Genomic DNA, 16,952 nt, shown 5'->3' with positions numbered 1-16,952 from the left:
TCTTCTTGCCTCTTCATTTGATGATGCCAGCCCCTGTATGCCAGCTGTTGTACTATACTACTGTACTTTTCAAGGTACTGTACTGTAAGAATAAAAATGTTTTCTGTATTTTTTGTGTTTGTTGTGTATTATTTGTGTTAAAATTATTATAAACCTATTACAGTACAGTACTATATAGCTGATTGTATTAGTTGAGTACCTAGGCTAACTTCGTTGGAGTTATGAACAAATTGGACATACGAACACACTCTCGGAGTGGAACTCATTCTTATGTAGTGGACTTACTCTACATAGAAAATCCTAAAGATGTTACCAGAAAACTGAGAGCTCATCAAACTCAGTAAGGTGGCAGGATACAAAACTAATAAAGAGAAATCTCTTGTATTTTTATACACTAACAATGAAAGATCAGAAAGAAATTAAGGAAACAATCCCATTTACCATTACATCAAAAAGAATAAAATACCTAAGAATAAACCTACCTAAGGTGACAAAAGATCAGTACTCTAAAACTATAAGATGCTGATGAAAGAAATCAAAGAAGACATAAACAGCTGGAAAGATATACCATGTTCTTGGATTTAAAGAATCAATATTGTCAAAATGACTCCACTATCCAAGACAATCTACAGATCCAATGCTATCTAGAGATCCAATGCAATCCCTATCAAATTACCAATGGCATTGTTCACAGAACTAGAGCAAAAAAATTTTAATTTGTATGGAAACACAAAAGACTCCAAATAGCCAAAGCAATCTTGAGAAGGAAAAACGGAGCTGGAGGAATCAGGCTCCCTGACTTCAGATTATACTACAAACCTACAGTCATCAAAACAGTATGGTATTGGCACAAAAACAGAAATTAAGATTAATGGAGGTGGATAGAAAGCCCAGAAATAAACTCAGGCACCTATGGTCAATGAATCTATGACAAAGAAGGCAAGAGTATACAATGGGGCAAGGACAGTCTCTTCAGTAAGTGGTGCTGGGAAAACTGTACAGCTACATGTAAAAGAATGAAAGTAGAACATTCTCTAACAACATATGCAAAAATAAACTCAAAATGTATTAAAGACCTAAATGTAAGGCTGTTTACTATGAAACTCTTAGAGGAAAACATAGGTAGAACACTCTCTGACATAAATTGCAGCAATATCTTTATGGATCCACCTCCTAGAGTAATGGAAATAAAATCAAAAATTAAAAAGTGGGACCTATTAAACTTAAAAGTTTTTGCACAGCAAAGGAAACCATAAGCAAAACGAAAAGACAACCCACAGAATGGGAGAAAATATTTGCAAATCATACAACCGACAAGGAATAAATCTCCAAAATATACAGACACCTCATGCAGCTCAATATCACAAAAACAAACAACCCAATCAAAAATGGGCAGAAGATCTAAATAGACATTTCTCCAAAGAAGACATACAGATGGCCAAAAGGCACATGAAAAGATGCTCAACATCACTAATTATTAGAGAAATGCAAATCAAAACTACAATGAGGTATCACCTCACACCGGTCAGAATGGCCATCATCAAAAAGTCTACAAACAGTAAATGCTGGAGATTGTGTGGAGAAAAAGGAACCCTCCTACACTGTTGGTGGGAATGTAAACTGGTACAGCCACTATGGAGAACAGTATGGAAGTTCCTTAAAAAACTAAAAATAGAGCTACCATATGATCTTACAATCCCACTCCTGGGCATATATCCAGAGAAAACCATATTTTAAAAAGATACATGCACCCCAATGTTCATTTCAGCCCTATTTATGATAGTGGAGACATGGAAGCAAACTAAATGTCCATTGATAGATGAATGGATAAAGAAGATGTGGTATATATATATATATATATATATATATATATATATATATATACACATACACACACACACACACAAAATGAAGTATTACTCAACCATAAAAAAGAATAAAATAATGCCATTTCAGCAAAATGGATAGACCTAGAAATTATCATGCAAAGTGAAGTAAGCTAAACAAAGACAAATATCATATGACATTGCTTATATATGGAATCTAAAAGAAAAAAAAGACACAGATGAACTTAATTCCAAAATAGAAAGAGACTCACAGACATAGAAAACAAATTTATGGTTACCAAAGGGGAAAGATGGGTGGGAGGAGGGATAAATTAGGAGGCTGGGATTAACCTTACTACTATGTATTAATATAACACTACTATGTATAAAACAGATAACCAACAAGGATCTACAATGTAGCACAGGGAACTATACACAGTATTATGTATAAACTATATGTGAAAAGAATCTGAAAAAGAATATATATAGGGCTTCCCTGGTGGCACAGTGGTTGGGAGTCCGCCTGCCAATGCAGGGGACACAGGTTCGTGCCCCGGTTCAGGAGGATCCCACGTGCCGCCGAGCGGCTGGGCCTGTGAGCCATGGCCGCTGAGCCTGCATGTCCGGAGCCTGTGCTCCACAAGGGGAGGGGCCACAGCAGTGAGAGGCCCGCATACCGCAAAAAAAAAAAAAAAAAGAATATATATATATATATACATATATGTGTATAACTGAACGATACTGTCAATCAACTATACTTCAATAAATTTTTTTTTTAATTTAAAACAAATCATTACAGTCAGGACTTTCACTCGTGCGCTCCCACATATTGAACTCCTTGATGAATCACTTCTCCCAGTAGGGTCATTGTTAGGGTATGAGGTGTTTGTTGTATGCTTGTTTGCTTGTTTGTTTAATGAATCACTCTTATTAGACTTTTCTTTGACTTTCAAGCTGGCAGATGTGTAGGAAGAGTTTGCAAGTTTGCCTATGCCTGAAAGCAAACATGAATCTAGAGCTCTCTGAGAACCCTCCTCTGTAATAAGCTATCTGATTCTCAGTTTCACTAATTTTCACCAAAATGTTTGAGAAATAGTGAGGCATTACGAAATGAAAATCAGCCTTATGCCAGTAATCCTAGTTTACAGCACCCAGTCCTTAATCTTGTCATCTTTATTTGTGTCTCATACCCCTTATTAGAAGATCAGAGGGACTGTGGCATCCAGTGGGGGGGCCAGTGAAACTTGACTAAGTAGCTCTTGTCAAAGGACAGCCTTGTTATTAATACACAGGAAACAGAATCTGGCCTCTCGATGGTACTCTGAAAGTTTCTGTCTTCAAAAAATATTCCTACTTACCAGAACCTTTGTTTCACCCCTCTACTTGAGGTCATATTCTTACATTTTAACTGAATAAACCAAACTTTGGGTAACCAAATTAAAAGACTCTTAGAAATTCTCATTTAATCTAATAACATTAGTTATATAATGATCCAATGAAATCTTCAAAATATTTCTAAACACACATATACAACAACTGTTCTTAGACCAGGGGTTTTAATGCCAGCATTATTTTCTTGAAGTAGATTAGTCATTCAAAGAGTCATAATTCTTTCATATTACCAAGAAAATTAGTGCATTAAGTCAAGAAAACTAGTGCATTGGGAAATCAGAATATCATATTCAAGCTCTTTGCAAATTCAGGTTATAATTATATTTATATATTTGTAGACTGAAGTACATATATATGTGCCATATACAGTAAAGTGAAAAGATCACCAAATTTGGAGTCAGATAAACCTGAGTTCAAAATTCTGCTGTTAACATACAATATAACCCAGAAAATTATTTAAACTCTCTGAGCTTCACCTAAAAAAAGGAGAAATATTAAAAATAGCTAAAAATATTGTACAATTACTACTATATGCAAGATCAAGACTAAGAGTTTTAGAGGCATAAGAGAAATAATATTACCCCTCTTTCACAGATGAGGAAACTGAGGCAAGGGGAAGTTGAGTAACTTGCTCAAAGTCATAAAACTAAAACCTGTGTTCTTACCACCGATCTAAACTGGCTATTCTGTAGACTTTTCATAATAACTGAAGACAATATATACAAAGCATCTAGTGTAGGGTGTAGCCCATAATATATCCTCAATAAATTTTACAAATACTATTGATTAATAAACAACAGATAAACAATAACAGTGCTTAGTTTGATTAACTGATATATATGATTAAGTTTCTTCAGTTTTCAAGGTCAAATTGTTGGTAATGCACTTCTTACAAATAAAGTTACAAATATTTATTGAGCACCTATGTTGTGACAGGCATTTGGCTCACCACTGTGGGCCTAGTGCTATGTGTAATAGGCATGGTCTCTACCCTCACAGATTTACAATGTACAGGTTATTGGAGTGGTCTAAAGGCCACTGAGGAGAACTATAATGATCTCTTAAAGAGATCAGTCATTACATTGGGATCAAAAGTGTCATTCATACAGCCTGCCTATTTGCTGACCAAGAAAGGCAGATCAAGGATGGCAGCAGATCTTAGCAAATGCACATCTACAAGAGGAATTAGATGATATTTTTCATTACAATGAGCCTTTTTATTTTGCCCTTTGAGAATGTTAAAAAAATTCTTTTTGTATATTTTACAAATGCCCATGTTATCATTTCCATTTTCATTCGACCTGCATAGAAGTAAGTTTTGCATTTCTGTGTTTAATTTTAGGCTCTTTAGATCAAAGCACTTGTGTCTCTGTTATACAATACTATTTTAAGGTCTATCTTTATGTCTAGGACCCTAGTCTATGATTTAAAAACAACAACCAACCCCCCGCCAAGATCTCTCTAATCATGTATTATTTTTTTCCAATTTCTCCAGAAGCTTCCCTTTCATGTGAGATAGATTCCAAAATTAAATCTGTACTGTGGCATGCTATCTATCATACTGCTTATAGTCCCTTATTCCCTGTGTTATTCCATCACCAATTATGCAGTCCATAAGGTATTCTATCATGTGAGAAGTACATGTAGCACCTGTTTATTTGCCAATACAGAATGTGATGAGCACATGGTACAGAAAGATTTTTTATGCTAATATCCTCTCATTTACATTAGATTATCCCTATCCTTTTCCTGTTTTTCAATTCTGCTTGTATGGTAAATAGTCTGCTTTTCCAACTAAACTCCACTGAAATAAAAATGACTAGAATGTCACCAAGTGTCTCCAAAGCACCACAACACAAAAACAACTCAGGCTTTCAGTAGTATACTGATCACATTAATCCTAATAATACCAGAAAAATGAGCAGGTATAAATTCTTACTATATGTTATGCACTGCCCTGGGAAATTTTCATATGTTATCTCATTTATTGTTTAAAACTCCATGACATAGGTAGATGTCATTATCTCTATTTTGTAGATGAGAAAGCTGAGGGTACAGAGTTTGTTACTTACCCAAAGTCACATAGCTACTAGGTGGCATAGCTGTGATTTAAACCCATACCTGCCTGACCCTGTCCTCCCCTCACTTTACACTGAGAATGAGGGAGAAGAGTAAGTGGGATGAAAGGCAGAGGGAAGATTGGACAGCGGGAAGGGAGATGGATAATGGAGTAGAATGTACTTTATTATTAATTCATTAAACAAATATCCATTGAGCACCTAGTATTGCCTAGGCATAGTGTCTACTCATAAGACAAGTTCCTTACCATAGAAAGGCATGTTTGGTTTACAGAAGTAGAATCACCAACAAACAATTTTAGTCTTCACAAAGGGCAATAATCAATACATGCCAAAGTATGGAGAGAGAGGGTGGGGCTCTCTCTGGTGGAGTTGATGAGTGCTTCCCAGATAAAGTGCCTTTGACCAGGAATGTAAGAAATACCTCAGAGTTCTCAAGCTGACTAAGGGTTGAAAGGCCAGAGCAGGTGGAGATGAAAGCAGGGACAACACCACAGAAGTGTGGCACGTGGAGCCCCAAGTGCTTCAGAGGGCTGCAGAGGAGGATGCATGGTGAAGATTGTGGGAACAAGAGCAGAAGGACAGGTAGCTTTGACAACACGTTGGGATTGGGCACTAGGAAAGGGAACAAGAAGGGTAGAGGTATCATATGGGGGGGATGAGACAGGTGAGGAAACATGGAACTGAATGGGACCACATGGGGTTGCCAGTGCCAATGACCACTCTACATGGCATAACATATGAAATTATGTTAAATTGTGTGCATAACCCATATCATGGGTTATGATAGTGGGCTGCCAAGGAGGTAAGTTTTGATGGAAAGAAAAGTGATAGGTACAAAGGTAATACTGACCCTCTATCAGAGCATTGGGGTCCAAGGAAAGGAAAGTGTAGCCTTGAGAGAATTAGGATCTTAGGTAGAGAGGGAGACAAGGTATTTCTGAGTTGAAAATGGCTGCCAAAGTAGAGGCAGGTAGCATGGAGACAAATGGACTACTCAGTTGTGCTTTCAGCATCACTGGAGCTAGATATCAAGCATAGGCCAATGAGTAGAATGAGGAGACAAGATGATAGCATCATTATGTCTGTCTTAAAAATTAATCAAGTGGTTCAAGTGAAAAAAAAAACCCCTTTGACTGCAACATAGTTTGAGAAAACATTTAATTGGGTAGGCACAATTAAATATTATCAGGATTTGGGGCACTATTTTATTGCTCCTTAGATTTATATCTTTTCTGTTGTGTGGCAAGGTGTTGAGTGTCAGTCAAGCTTTCCTTGATCTGGCAGCTTAATGGGCAACTAGACTACAACACATGTCTGTCAGATCTAGATTCTGCCTGTAATTTCTCCCCATATATAAGAACTGGATTCAAGAAAAGGACTTTTTGAACCCTAAATTTGTCAAGAAACTCTTGTCAAGAGTATAGCTCTGTTATGTACTTATACTACAGCAGCAGAATAAATTCAATAATCTCTGATTTGGTATTCTGTGGAACAAAATTTATAGTGGAATGAAGGATTCAAAAGATATTGCTTATGACAGCTTATAATTGGACTTTGTGCAGGCGTCATTTCAACTTTAGTTCTTTTGACAAAACAATTTTTCCTTCTGGTTTCTGCTACTTGTCTGCCTCTATAGATTATCACTCACAGTGCATACAATTCGACTAGGAGAGCTATGCTCAAGAGCCATGGAGTAGAGATAAGTCTGTAATACATAGTTCCAGGTAACCATCTTAGAGTGTATTAGCCCCAAGTCCACTATAAAATTCAATGTTGAGAGCCTGGACTTTGGTGTCACACAGACTAAAGTTCAAGTCTCAGATCCATATTTGATAACTCTAAGAAACAATGAATGCAAAGCACTTACCCCAGTAGATACTCAACAAATAGAAGCTATTATTACTTTAAAATTAGTTTAAAGCACAACACAAAAGGGAAAGCTAGAGCCCAAGTATGATGGCTCCTCACTTCAAAGGCATAAATTCCATCTTCCTGTCAAATGCAGATACCTCTGTCAACTTCTGATGAACTCACCTAAACTGGAGCCATGAACTCTTCTTAAACTCTTACTGGTACAAGAAACTGACATTTTATGTGTCAATTTCTTGTGTTCCCCTCTCTCTTCCATATTATTCTATATAAAGTGATCTAAACAGTAAGAGATTAATAAGTAAAAACTGTAGACTTTTGCTCTTACCATTTTTGTCTGCTCTCCTCAGTATCTGGAAAAGAAAAAGGAAACATTTTATCACCATTTTTGTAAGTATTGCAGGAAACATTATACTCCCACATAATTTACCATTATTAAATGAAAGAAATTCCAATTTAAAATAAAGTTTTCCTAGTTGAAATATTTCTTTACAATAGTAAAAAATTAAAAATATCCTAATGTCCATAAACAAGTGAATGGACAAACAAGTCATGGTGTATCCATACAATGAATACTCCTGAGCAATAAAAAGGAATGAGCTCTTGATGCATACAATAACTTGGATAGATCTCAAAGTAATTATGCTGAGTAAAAAACCTAGACACAAAAGAAGATATATTATTCCATTTATATAAAATTCTAGAAAATACAAATAGTAACAGAAAGCAGATTAAGGGTTGTGTAGGAATGCAAGGGCAGAGAGGGCTGGATTGCAAGAGGGCATGAGGAAACTTTTTAGGATGGTAGATATATTTATTTTCTTGATTGTGGTAAAAGTTTCACATATATATAAATATGTGAAAATGCATCAACCTTTCACTTTAAATATGTGCTATTTAATATAAGTCAATCATATAATAACACGGGGAATAAACAGGAACAAAAATAATAAATTGTGGATAAATAAGAGCTCTTGCATCTATAGTATATCTTACTTTTATGAGTTAATTTATTATCTGAGACTATCTTAAATTGTCTTTGATAAATATGAACTGCTTGACCATCCAGTATCTTTAGTAAAGATTTCTAATTTTCTTCTGGGAAACCAATCTTTCCTCCAGTCTTGGACCATGTGTTCCAGGGTTGGGCAGAGTACTCAAGCCTAGTAAACAGAGTGTCATACTCCTCTGGCTACAGTGATTACTCAGGCATTAGCACAATAAAGCCAATGAAGCCATGGATTTCCTTGAGTTGTCAAGAGAGAAACACTTTATCTTCTGTTGACTTTGAACCTAGGAAAATATAGGTAAGGAGCTGCTTTGTTATAATTGTATATGTCACGGGTTGAACTGTATTGCCCCAAAACAAATGTTGAAGTCCTAATCCCTAGTAACTGTGAATGTGACCTTGTTTGGAAATACAGTCTTTGTTGTAATCAAACTAAGACCTTACTGGATTGGACCCTAAATCCAATGGTTGGTGACTTTATAAGGAGAGCAATTCAGAGATGCAGAGACACAAAGAAGAAGGCTATGTGATAACAGGGGCAGATATTGGAGTGATACAGCTGCAAGCCAAGGAATGCCAAGGGCTGATGGTCACCACTAGAAGCTAGGAGACAGGCATGGAACAGATTCTCCCCTAGAGCCTTCAAAGGGAGTATGGTCCTACCCACACCTTGATTTCACCCCTCTAACATCCAGAACTGAGAGAGTAAATTTTGTTGTTTAAACCACCATTTGTTTAGTACTTTATTATAAAAGCCCTAGGAAGTTAATATAATATACAACCTGGAAATAACTAACATTCAAGAAAGGAGTATCCAGAGGCTGAGAGAAACTGGATCTTGATGACACTCTCTGAGCCCCTGATCAAGCCACCCTGAAAAGATGATTTCTGCTTTTCATTACAAGAGTCAATAAATTGTTATTTTTTAAAATCTTAAAATAGTTTGGGTTATTTTTTTCTGTTAACAGCAATCAAATTAGCCCTAAATGATACTGTATACTGCTAGAAAAAAAATCTGGGTAATATAATACACAGCTATGTTATACACAGTACCAAAGAAAATGTCCCTTTACCATATTGCAAAGACAATACTCACTGGGAGAAAATATTTGCAAATGATATGACTGATAAAAGATTTATACCAATATATATAAACAGCTCATACAACTCAACATCAAAAAAAAAAAAAAATTAAAAATGGGCAGAACAGCTGAATAGACATTATTCCAAAGAGGAAATGCAGATGGCCAACAGGCACATGAAAAAATACTCAACATTGTTAATCATCAAGGAAATGCAAATCAAAACTACAATGAGATATCACCGATCAGAATGGCTATTATGCAAAAGGACACAAATAAAAAATACTAGCAAGGATATGGAGAAAAGGGAACACTTGTATACTGTTGGTGGGAATATTAATTGGTGCAGCCACTGTGGAAAATAGTAATGGAGATTTCTCAAAAAACTAAAAGTAGAACTACCATATAACCCAGCAATTCCACTCCTGGGTATATATCTGAAAAAAACAAAAACACTAATTAAAAAAGATACATGCAGCTCAATGTTCATAGAAGCATTATTTACAATTCCCAAGATATGGAAGTGACCTAAGTGTCCACCAACCCCATGCACCAGCAGGCTAGCACCAACCCCAGGACACCCTGGGCCCTGGCCCTGCCCACCAGCAGGCTGACACAAAAAAGGAAGAAGTAAAATTGTCATTGTTCACAGATGACATGATATTATATATAGGAAATCCTAAGTATATCACAAAAAAACTACTAGAACTCATTATGGGTTTGGCAAAGTTCCAGGATACAAAATTAATATATAGAAATCTGTTGCATATCTATACACTAACAGTGAACTATTTAAAAGAGAAGGTAAGAAAACAGTCCCATTTACAATGACATCAAAAAGAATAAATTACCTAGGAATAAACCTAAGGAGGTAAGAAACCTGTACTCAGAAAACTATAAAACACTGATAAAAGAAATTGAGGACAACATAAACAAATGAAAAGATATACCATGTTTATGGATTAGAAAATTAATATTGTTAAAATGTTAACAATTAATATTAACAATATTAACAATTAATATTGTTAAAACCAAAGGTAATCTACAGATTCAGTGTAATCCCTATCAAAATACCAATGGCATTCACGGAACTAGAAACAATAATTCTAAAATTTGTATGGAAACATAAAAGACCACAAATAACCAAAACAATCTTGAGAAAGAACAAAGCTGGAGGTATCATGCTTCGTGATTTTAAACTATACTGCAAAGGCACAGTAATCAAAACAGTATTGTACTGGCACAAAAACAAACACATAGATCAATGGAAAGAATAGAGTCTAGAAATAAACCCACACTTATATGGCCAATTAATCTACCACAAAGGAGGCAAGAATATATATGAGGAAAAAGCCTATTCAATAAATGGTGTTGAAGGGAATTCCCTGATGGTCTAGTGGTTAAAACTCAGTTCTTTCACTTCTGGGGCCCGGGTTTGATCCCTGGTCAGGGAAATAAGATCCCACAAGCTGCATGATGCGGCCAAAAAAAAAAAAATAGTGTTGAGAAAACTGAACAGCTACATACAAAAGAATCAAACTGGACTATTCTTTCATATCATGCACAAAAATAAATTCAAAATGAATTAAAGGCTTAATGTAAGACTGAAACTATATAAATTCTAGAAGATAATATAGGCAGTACACACTTTAACATCACTATTAGTAATATTTTTTTGAATATGTCTACTCAGTAAAGGGAAACAAAAGCAAAAGTAAACAAATGGTACTACACACTTAAAAGCTTTTGCACTGTGAAGGAAACTATCGACAAAACAAAAGCTCCATCTACTGAATGGGAGAAGATATTTGCAAATGACATATCTGATAAGGGGTTAATATGCAAAATATACAAGGAAGTTGTACAACTCAACACCAAAAAACCAATTACCCAATTAAAAACTGGGCAGGAGATCTTAATAGACTTTTTTCCGAGGAAGACATATAGATGATCAACAGGCACATGGAAAGATGCTTAACATCACTCATCATCAGGGAAATGCAAATCAATACCACCATGAAATATCACCTCACACCTGTTAGGATGGCTATTATCAAAAAAGACAACAAATACAAGTATTGGAGAGGATGTGGAGAAAAGGGAACCCTCATGCACTATTGGTGACAATGTAAATTGGTGCAGCCACTATGGAAAACAGTATGAAGATTCCTCAAAAAATTAAAAATAGAACTATCGTATGATCCAGAAATTCTACTCCTGTGTATTTATCTGAAGAAAAAGAAAACACTAATTAGAAAAGATATATGCCCCCTTATGTTCATTGCAGCATTATTTACAATAGCCAACATGTGGAACCAACCTAAGTGGCCATTAATAGATAAATAGATAAAGAAGAAGTGGTATATATATGCAATATAAAAACATATGCCATAAAAAAAGAATGAAATCTTGCCATTTGTGACAAGTGGATGGACCTAGAGGGTATTATGCTAAGTGAAATATGTCAGGCAGAGAAAGATTAATGCTGTATGATATCACTTATATGTAGAATCTATAAAACAAAACAAATGATCAATCATAACAAAAGAGAAACAGTTATAGATACAGAGAACAAAAAGGTGATTGACAGAGGAGAGAGGGGTGGGGGAAAGAAAAATAACTAAGGGAGTTTAAGAGGTACAAACGTTCAGTTGCAAAATAAATGAGTCACAGGTATGAAATCTACAATGTGGGGAAATAGTCAATAACTATGTAATATCTTTGTATGACAGATCTTAACTAGACTTATCATGGTGATCATTTTGAAATGTATGGAAATGTCAGTTCACTGTGTTGTTAAATAGGAACTAACATAGTGGTATAAGTCAACTATATTAAAAAACAGACAAACAAACAAATTCATAGAAAAAGAGGTCACATTTGTGGTCACCAGAGGCAGGGGTGGAGGAGAAGAAATTGGAAGAGGTGGTCAAAAGGTACAAATTTCCAGTTATAAGATACATAAGTACTAGGAATATGATGAACAACATGATAAATATAATCAACATGTTATATGTGAAAGTTGTTAAAAGAGTAAATCCTAAGAGTTTTCATCACAAGGAAAAATTTCTTTCTATTTTTAAAATTTTGTATCTATACGAGATGATGGATGTTCACTAAACTTATTGAGGTAATCATTTCATGATGTACGTAAGTGCACATTATGGATATATTAAGGTGTACATTATGCTGTACACCTTAAACTTATATAGTGCTGTAAGTCAATAATATCTCAATAAAACTGGAAGAAAAATAAATAAATAATAAATTAATTAATTAAATAAATTAAATACACTTTTTTCCAGAAAAATAAAAAAGTCTTAGGGAAGCACTTGTTATCCTTTGGGGACAGGCTGAAGATCAGCTCAGAATGAATGGAAGCCCCTCTTTCTCTCTCTGAATCAACTTCATGGCAGTTTAGCCATCAAACTTATAACTGAGATGATTTTCAGGGGTCCTGACTCTCTGGCCCTGAGGATTTCCTTCTCTGGTGTGCTGTGTGCCTCCTCCTTCTACCTGCTTAGTTCCTCAGAGGCTTTTTTGCCTTGAATGGCAAGACTTAAAAGGAATAATATCAGCCAGTTTAACCATTAGCACCAATAACATCATCTGATTGACCCAAACTAAGCAGAGATGAGTGCTCATTACTATTGTTAATACCTCATTAAGAATGAGGTATTAACAATCTTATTGAGTGGAAGAAATTGGAATCCCACATGTGTATTGGTGGGAAGAAGATGGCCTGCCCAGAATGCCTGTATCCCCAATTGCAGTTGCATGGTGATTAGAAGAGAAGGCTGCTAGGTTCAACAAAGTTGAACCTTATCTATATTTTTGCCTTACACTAGGTTTAATTATTGATAGGGGTTTCTCTCCCAATTAAAAAATTCAAGCTAATCCATTCAAAATAAACTTGGGAGGGCTCCTTGCCTCCTCTCCCTTATATTCATCATTTCTGCTTCACCATCATGATACTAATAATTTGGTTTCCTCATATTTTCATTGCTCTACAAATAAATAAATGTATTTGGCCTCTGGCCCCCCCACCTTGATTTTAATAAGAAATGATAACTCAGAGAAGGTTAGAGGAAAGAGCACGAATCACTCTTCAATGCCCTTTGCCCATCTTTTATCATGCCAGAATTGTCCCCACTGAGCCAGAAACTACCTCAGGGGACAGCATGAATGTGACAACTGAGGCGCTGAGAGAGCTGGGTGCCCCGCAGGAAACTGAGGGATAGGAAAACCACAAAACCTAAAGGCAGAGAAAAGAGCTGAACAAAAGGGTGAGAAATATAGAGACCAGCAGGAAGGAGAGTAAAGCAAAATCGAGAAACAAATAAGAAATAAAACTGCTATAGAGATAGAAACCATAGCATGAAGGCAGAAAAATATCAGAGAAAGGGAAATAAAGAATGAACAAAACTGATCAACAGCAGAGAAATGGAGGAAGAGAATCAATACCGAAGCCAGGGAGAGGACCAAAAGAAGAACAGCTAAATGCTTGAATTGATGAAGATAATGACAGTAATTACAACTTGGAGAGGTACAGAAGGCCAATAACAGAGCAGGAAAATGGAAAAATAGGATATGGCAGTGAAAAAAGGATCATTATGAAAGAGATCTTGGCCACCGCTGGTAAAAATGAAAAACAAATATGTTTTCAAAGTGTTTTCTAGGGGGCTGGAGGAGGAGGTGAGGCATTGCCACTTCTACCGATTCCCTTGGTCACCACAGAGAATCTGCGAGGTGGGTGCTGCAAACAGAGCACATTAGAGATGAGTTGGGACAACTCCCCCCACCCCTATGGAGACTGTTGTATTTACAAACCTAGTCCCTATTGGAATCCAGGCTGTTGAGAAATTTAACTTTGGGAATTTATTAAGGGTTGTTAAGCCCCAGGTTTTAGGTCTGGGACAGCCGTTTTTACAAGTTGAGTGGTGGTCATTTCTCCAGCATTTAACTGGGTGGTTTACCAGGGAGAGAGGGAAGCGAAGTAGAAGGTAGTTCTCTCCGGTGTTCTGGGGGCAAAACACTGGCTGATCAGCTCCTGGGCCGACACGCCTCCTCCCGAGTAAGAAAAAAGACGATGGCGGTGGGTGGGGGCGGGGAGGGGCACTGATCTAACACCTTCCCTCTGTACTTACTTCGAGGAAGATCGACATGCCCTTTGACAGCTGTAGCTCAGAGCTGAGCTCTTCCGAGGAGTTGTTGGAGGACGGCGACGTCTCCCGGGAATCCTCCATTCTTGGGAGCCCTGATGGCCGGGAGCGGGAGTGGAGCTCGGCGGCTGCACAGACTCAGGCAAAGGATGCCGCACTGCCGTCTCTGCCCCGCCTGCTGCTGGGCTCGGGATCCGGAGCTGGTGTTCGCTTCCCGGCGAGCCTCACTCCTGTCTCTCTCTGGCTCGCTCTCCCCCTCCTTACCTCTGTCCCCCAGCGCTCCCACGCGCTCTGACTCGCGCCTCCCCCACTTCCCTTGGCTGCAGCGACTGGATCAGTCTCATCCCTGCACGTAGCAAAGCGCTGCTCCACTTTGTGGGGGAGTGGACTATGACCGTCCCCCGCTTCCTGCGCCGCCCTCGGCCTTGGCTGAATGTAACACTGAGGTATCTGCCCACTCCATAACAGTCCCACATGCAGCGAGAAAGGAGGTAGCCCAGACAGAGAGGGGGAACAGATGGAAAGGTGTCTTGAGAAGCAAGAGCACAAAGTAAGGACGCCCCTAAGCTCACCCCGGGTAGAAACCGTATGAGTTGAGAGATTCCAAGAGGTTTTGCCAACTTTGCTTTTGAACAAGTGCACCTGTCTTTCCTACCCTCCCTAAAGACCGGTAAATGGATACCACCAACCAAAGAGGGGCTGGATTAGTGTGAGGATAGTATTTGAAATATTTGAAATACTCCTGATCTTAAATCTTAAAAATTGGTAGATATTCTATAGTTGATAGAAATAGAAGGAAAGGTCATTCCAGGTAGAGGGAACAGCATGAGCAAAGGCATGACACCCAGGAAAGTACATGGAAATCTGTAATTAGTCTACTGGAATCTCTGAAAACATACAGAATCCCAGTCTACATCACAGGCTTCCTGAATCAGAATATCAAAGTATGAGACCCAAGAATCTAAGTCCTTCTTTCACCCATGATTCATACACTGGTGCTCTGTAGCAGGGGCAAGACTAGTGTGAGACCGATAAATGGCCTTGGGCACAAAATGTAAGGAGGTGTTACCCTGCACTTGCATGATCCTGAGAGTGACTGCCTTTGCACCCTAGGTATCTCATTCGCCTCACCCAAGTCCCAGCCCTGCTCTGTAGATCAGTATTTGCAAGAAATGGATCCAGCTCTTCTCAACTTTGGCTGTACATTGGAATTACCAGGGGGTGTATGGCAACTTTTGTTATGGCCACAATTTCATTGACACTCTTCCTGTAGAGACGTAAGTCCCCTCCCCTTGAATCTGAAGGATTGTGACTGCTTCAATGAATAAAATGCAGCAAAGTGATTCTATGCTTTCTGAGTCTAGGTATATAGAAAGCATCACAATGCCACCTTTTTCAGTGGAATATTTGCTCCTGGAGTCCTGGGATTCCTATAGGAAATCCAACTACCTTGAGCCACCATGCTTTGAGGAAGCCCAAGCTGTATGGAGGAGCAGAGTAGACACCCTGACTGACAGGACTATCTGAACTCAGCCTTTGAGTCATCTCAGCCTAAGTGGCAGAAAAGTGAATAAAGAAGCCTCTAGATGATTCCAGCACATAGCTGTTTGAGACACACCTAGCCATTTTTGTTGTCTCAGCCAGGATCTCAAATATCGTAGAGCAGAGACACACCATCAGTGCCATGCCTTATCTAAATTCTTAACCCACAGAATTCAGGAGCATAATAAAATGGTTACTGTTTTATACAAATAAGTCTTGGTATGGGTTTGTTTTGTGACAATAGATAACAAAAATAAGGAGCCTTAAAAAAAAAACAGAAAAAACAAATTGATGCCTGAGCTTCATCTCCAGGTTCATATTCAATTAGCACGCAGCTGCACCTGGGCATCAGTGTTTGAAAAAGAAAAGCTTCCCAGGTGATTATGATGTACAGCCAAGATTAAGAACGACTGAACTGATCTGCACTATACATACAGGACAGAATAAAATTTCAGAAGACAGGCTTGAAGACATTTGAAGTCCAGAACTCTACACTTAATTAGATAGAGACGTGAAAGACTTTAAGGGCAGATATTGATTAGAGCTGTACTTTAGAAATATTAATCTAACATCATTTTGTGATTTTAGCTTATTAACTGTAAATCTCATTATCTGAACTGCTCCTTTCTTTTGACAAATATTCATCAAAAGAAAATACAAAATCATTAAAAAACCGACTGACCAACTCATCAAAAGGATACTGGTCATTCACATCACTGAAGAAGAAAAACCAGAAGGAGAAGGAGGAGGGGAACTAATCATGAACATTGTTACCAAGTTTATAAAAATACAATATTATTTGTTCTTGCCGTTGGATGGAGTGTTGAATAGATTTTTCTGCAACAAGTGCAGTTTAGGTCTGATCCCTCTAACCCAAGCTGTGGGTCCCTCAGTCCTTAAATTCAGCCCTGCAAGTGATAATATTTTTATGCCAATCCCATGGTAATAACAGCAGGTGTTGAAGAAGAGTTTCTGTGATTATAAATGAA

The 16,952-nt window shown here is 37.5% G+C and overlaps 1 protein-coding gene across 2 annotated transcripts in view; it reads right to left on the bottom strand.

Annotated features, from left to right (window-relative positions):
- Positions 1-14,799, bottom strand: part of NECAB1 (N-terminal EF-hand calcium binding protein 1) — a 279,084-nt gene extending 264,285 nt beyond the window's left edge. For both annotated transcript variants that reach the window (XM_019925422.2, XM_073794583.1), the window contains exons 1-2: positions 14,407-14,799; positions 7,497-7,521 (exon numbers count right to left, since the gene is read on the bottom strand). In XM_019925422.2, the coding sequence (XP_019780981.1) occupies positions 7,497-7,521; positions 14,407-14,505 (124 nt within the window). In that variant the 5' untranslated portion in view covers positions 14,506-14,799. The remainder of the gene's footprint in view (positions 1-7,496; positions 7,522-14,406) is intronic.
- Positions 14,800-16,952: the final 2,153 nt, after the last annotated feature.

Source organism: Tursiops truncatus, chromosome 17 (genome assembly GCF_011762595.2).
Source record: "Tursiops truncatus isolate mTurTru1 chromosome 17, mTurTru1.mat.Y, whole genome shotgun sequence".
In the NCBI taxonomy this organism is placed as follows: domain Eukaryota; kingdom Metazoa; phylum Chordata; class Mammalia; order Artiodactyla; family Delphinidae; genus Tursiops; species Tursiops truncatus.
Note: the sequence above shows the minus strand (reverse complement) of the source record. Positions and strands in the feature narration are given on the sequence as shown.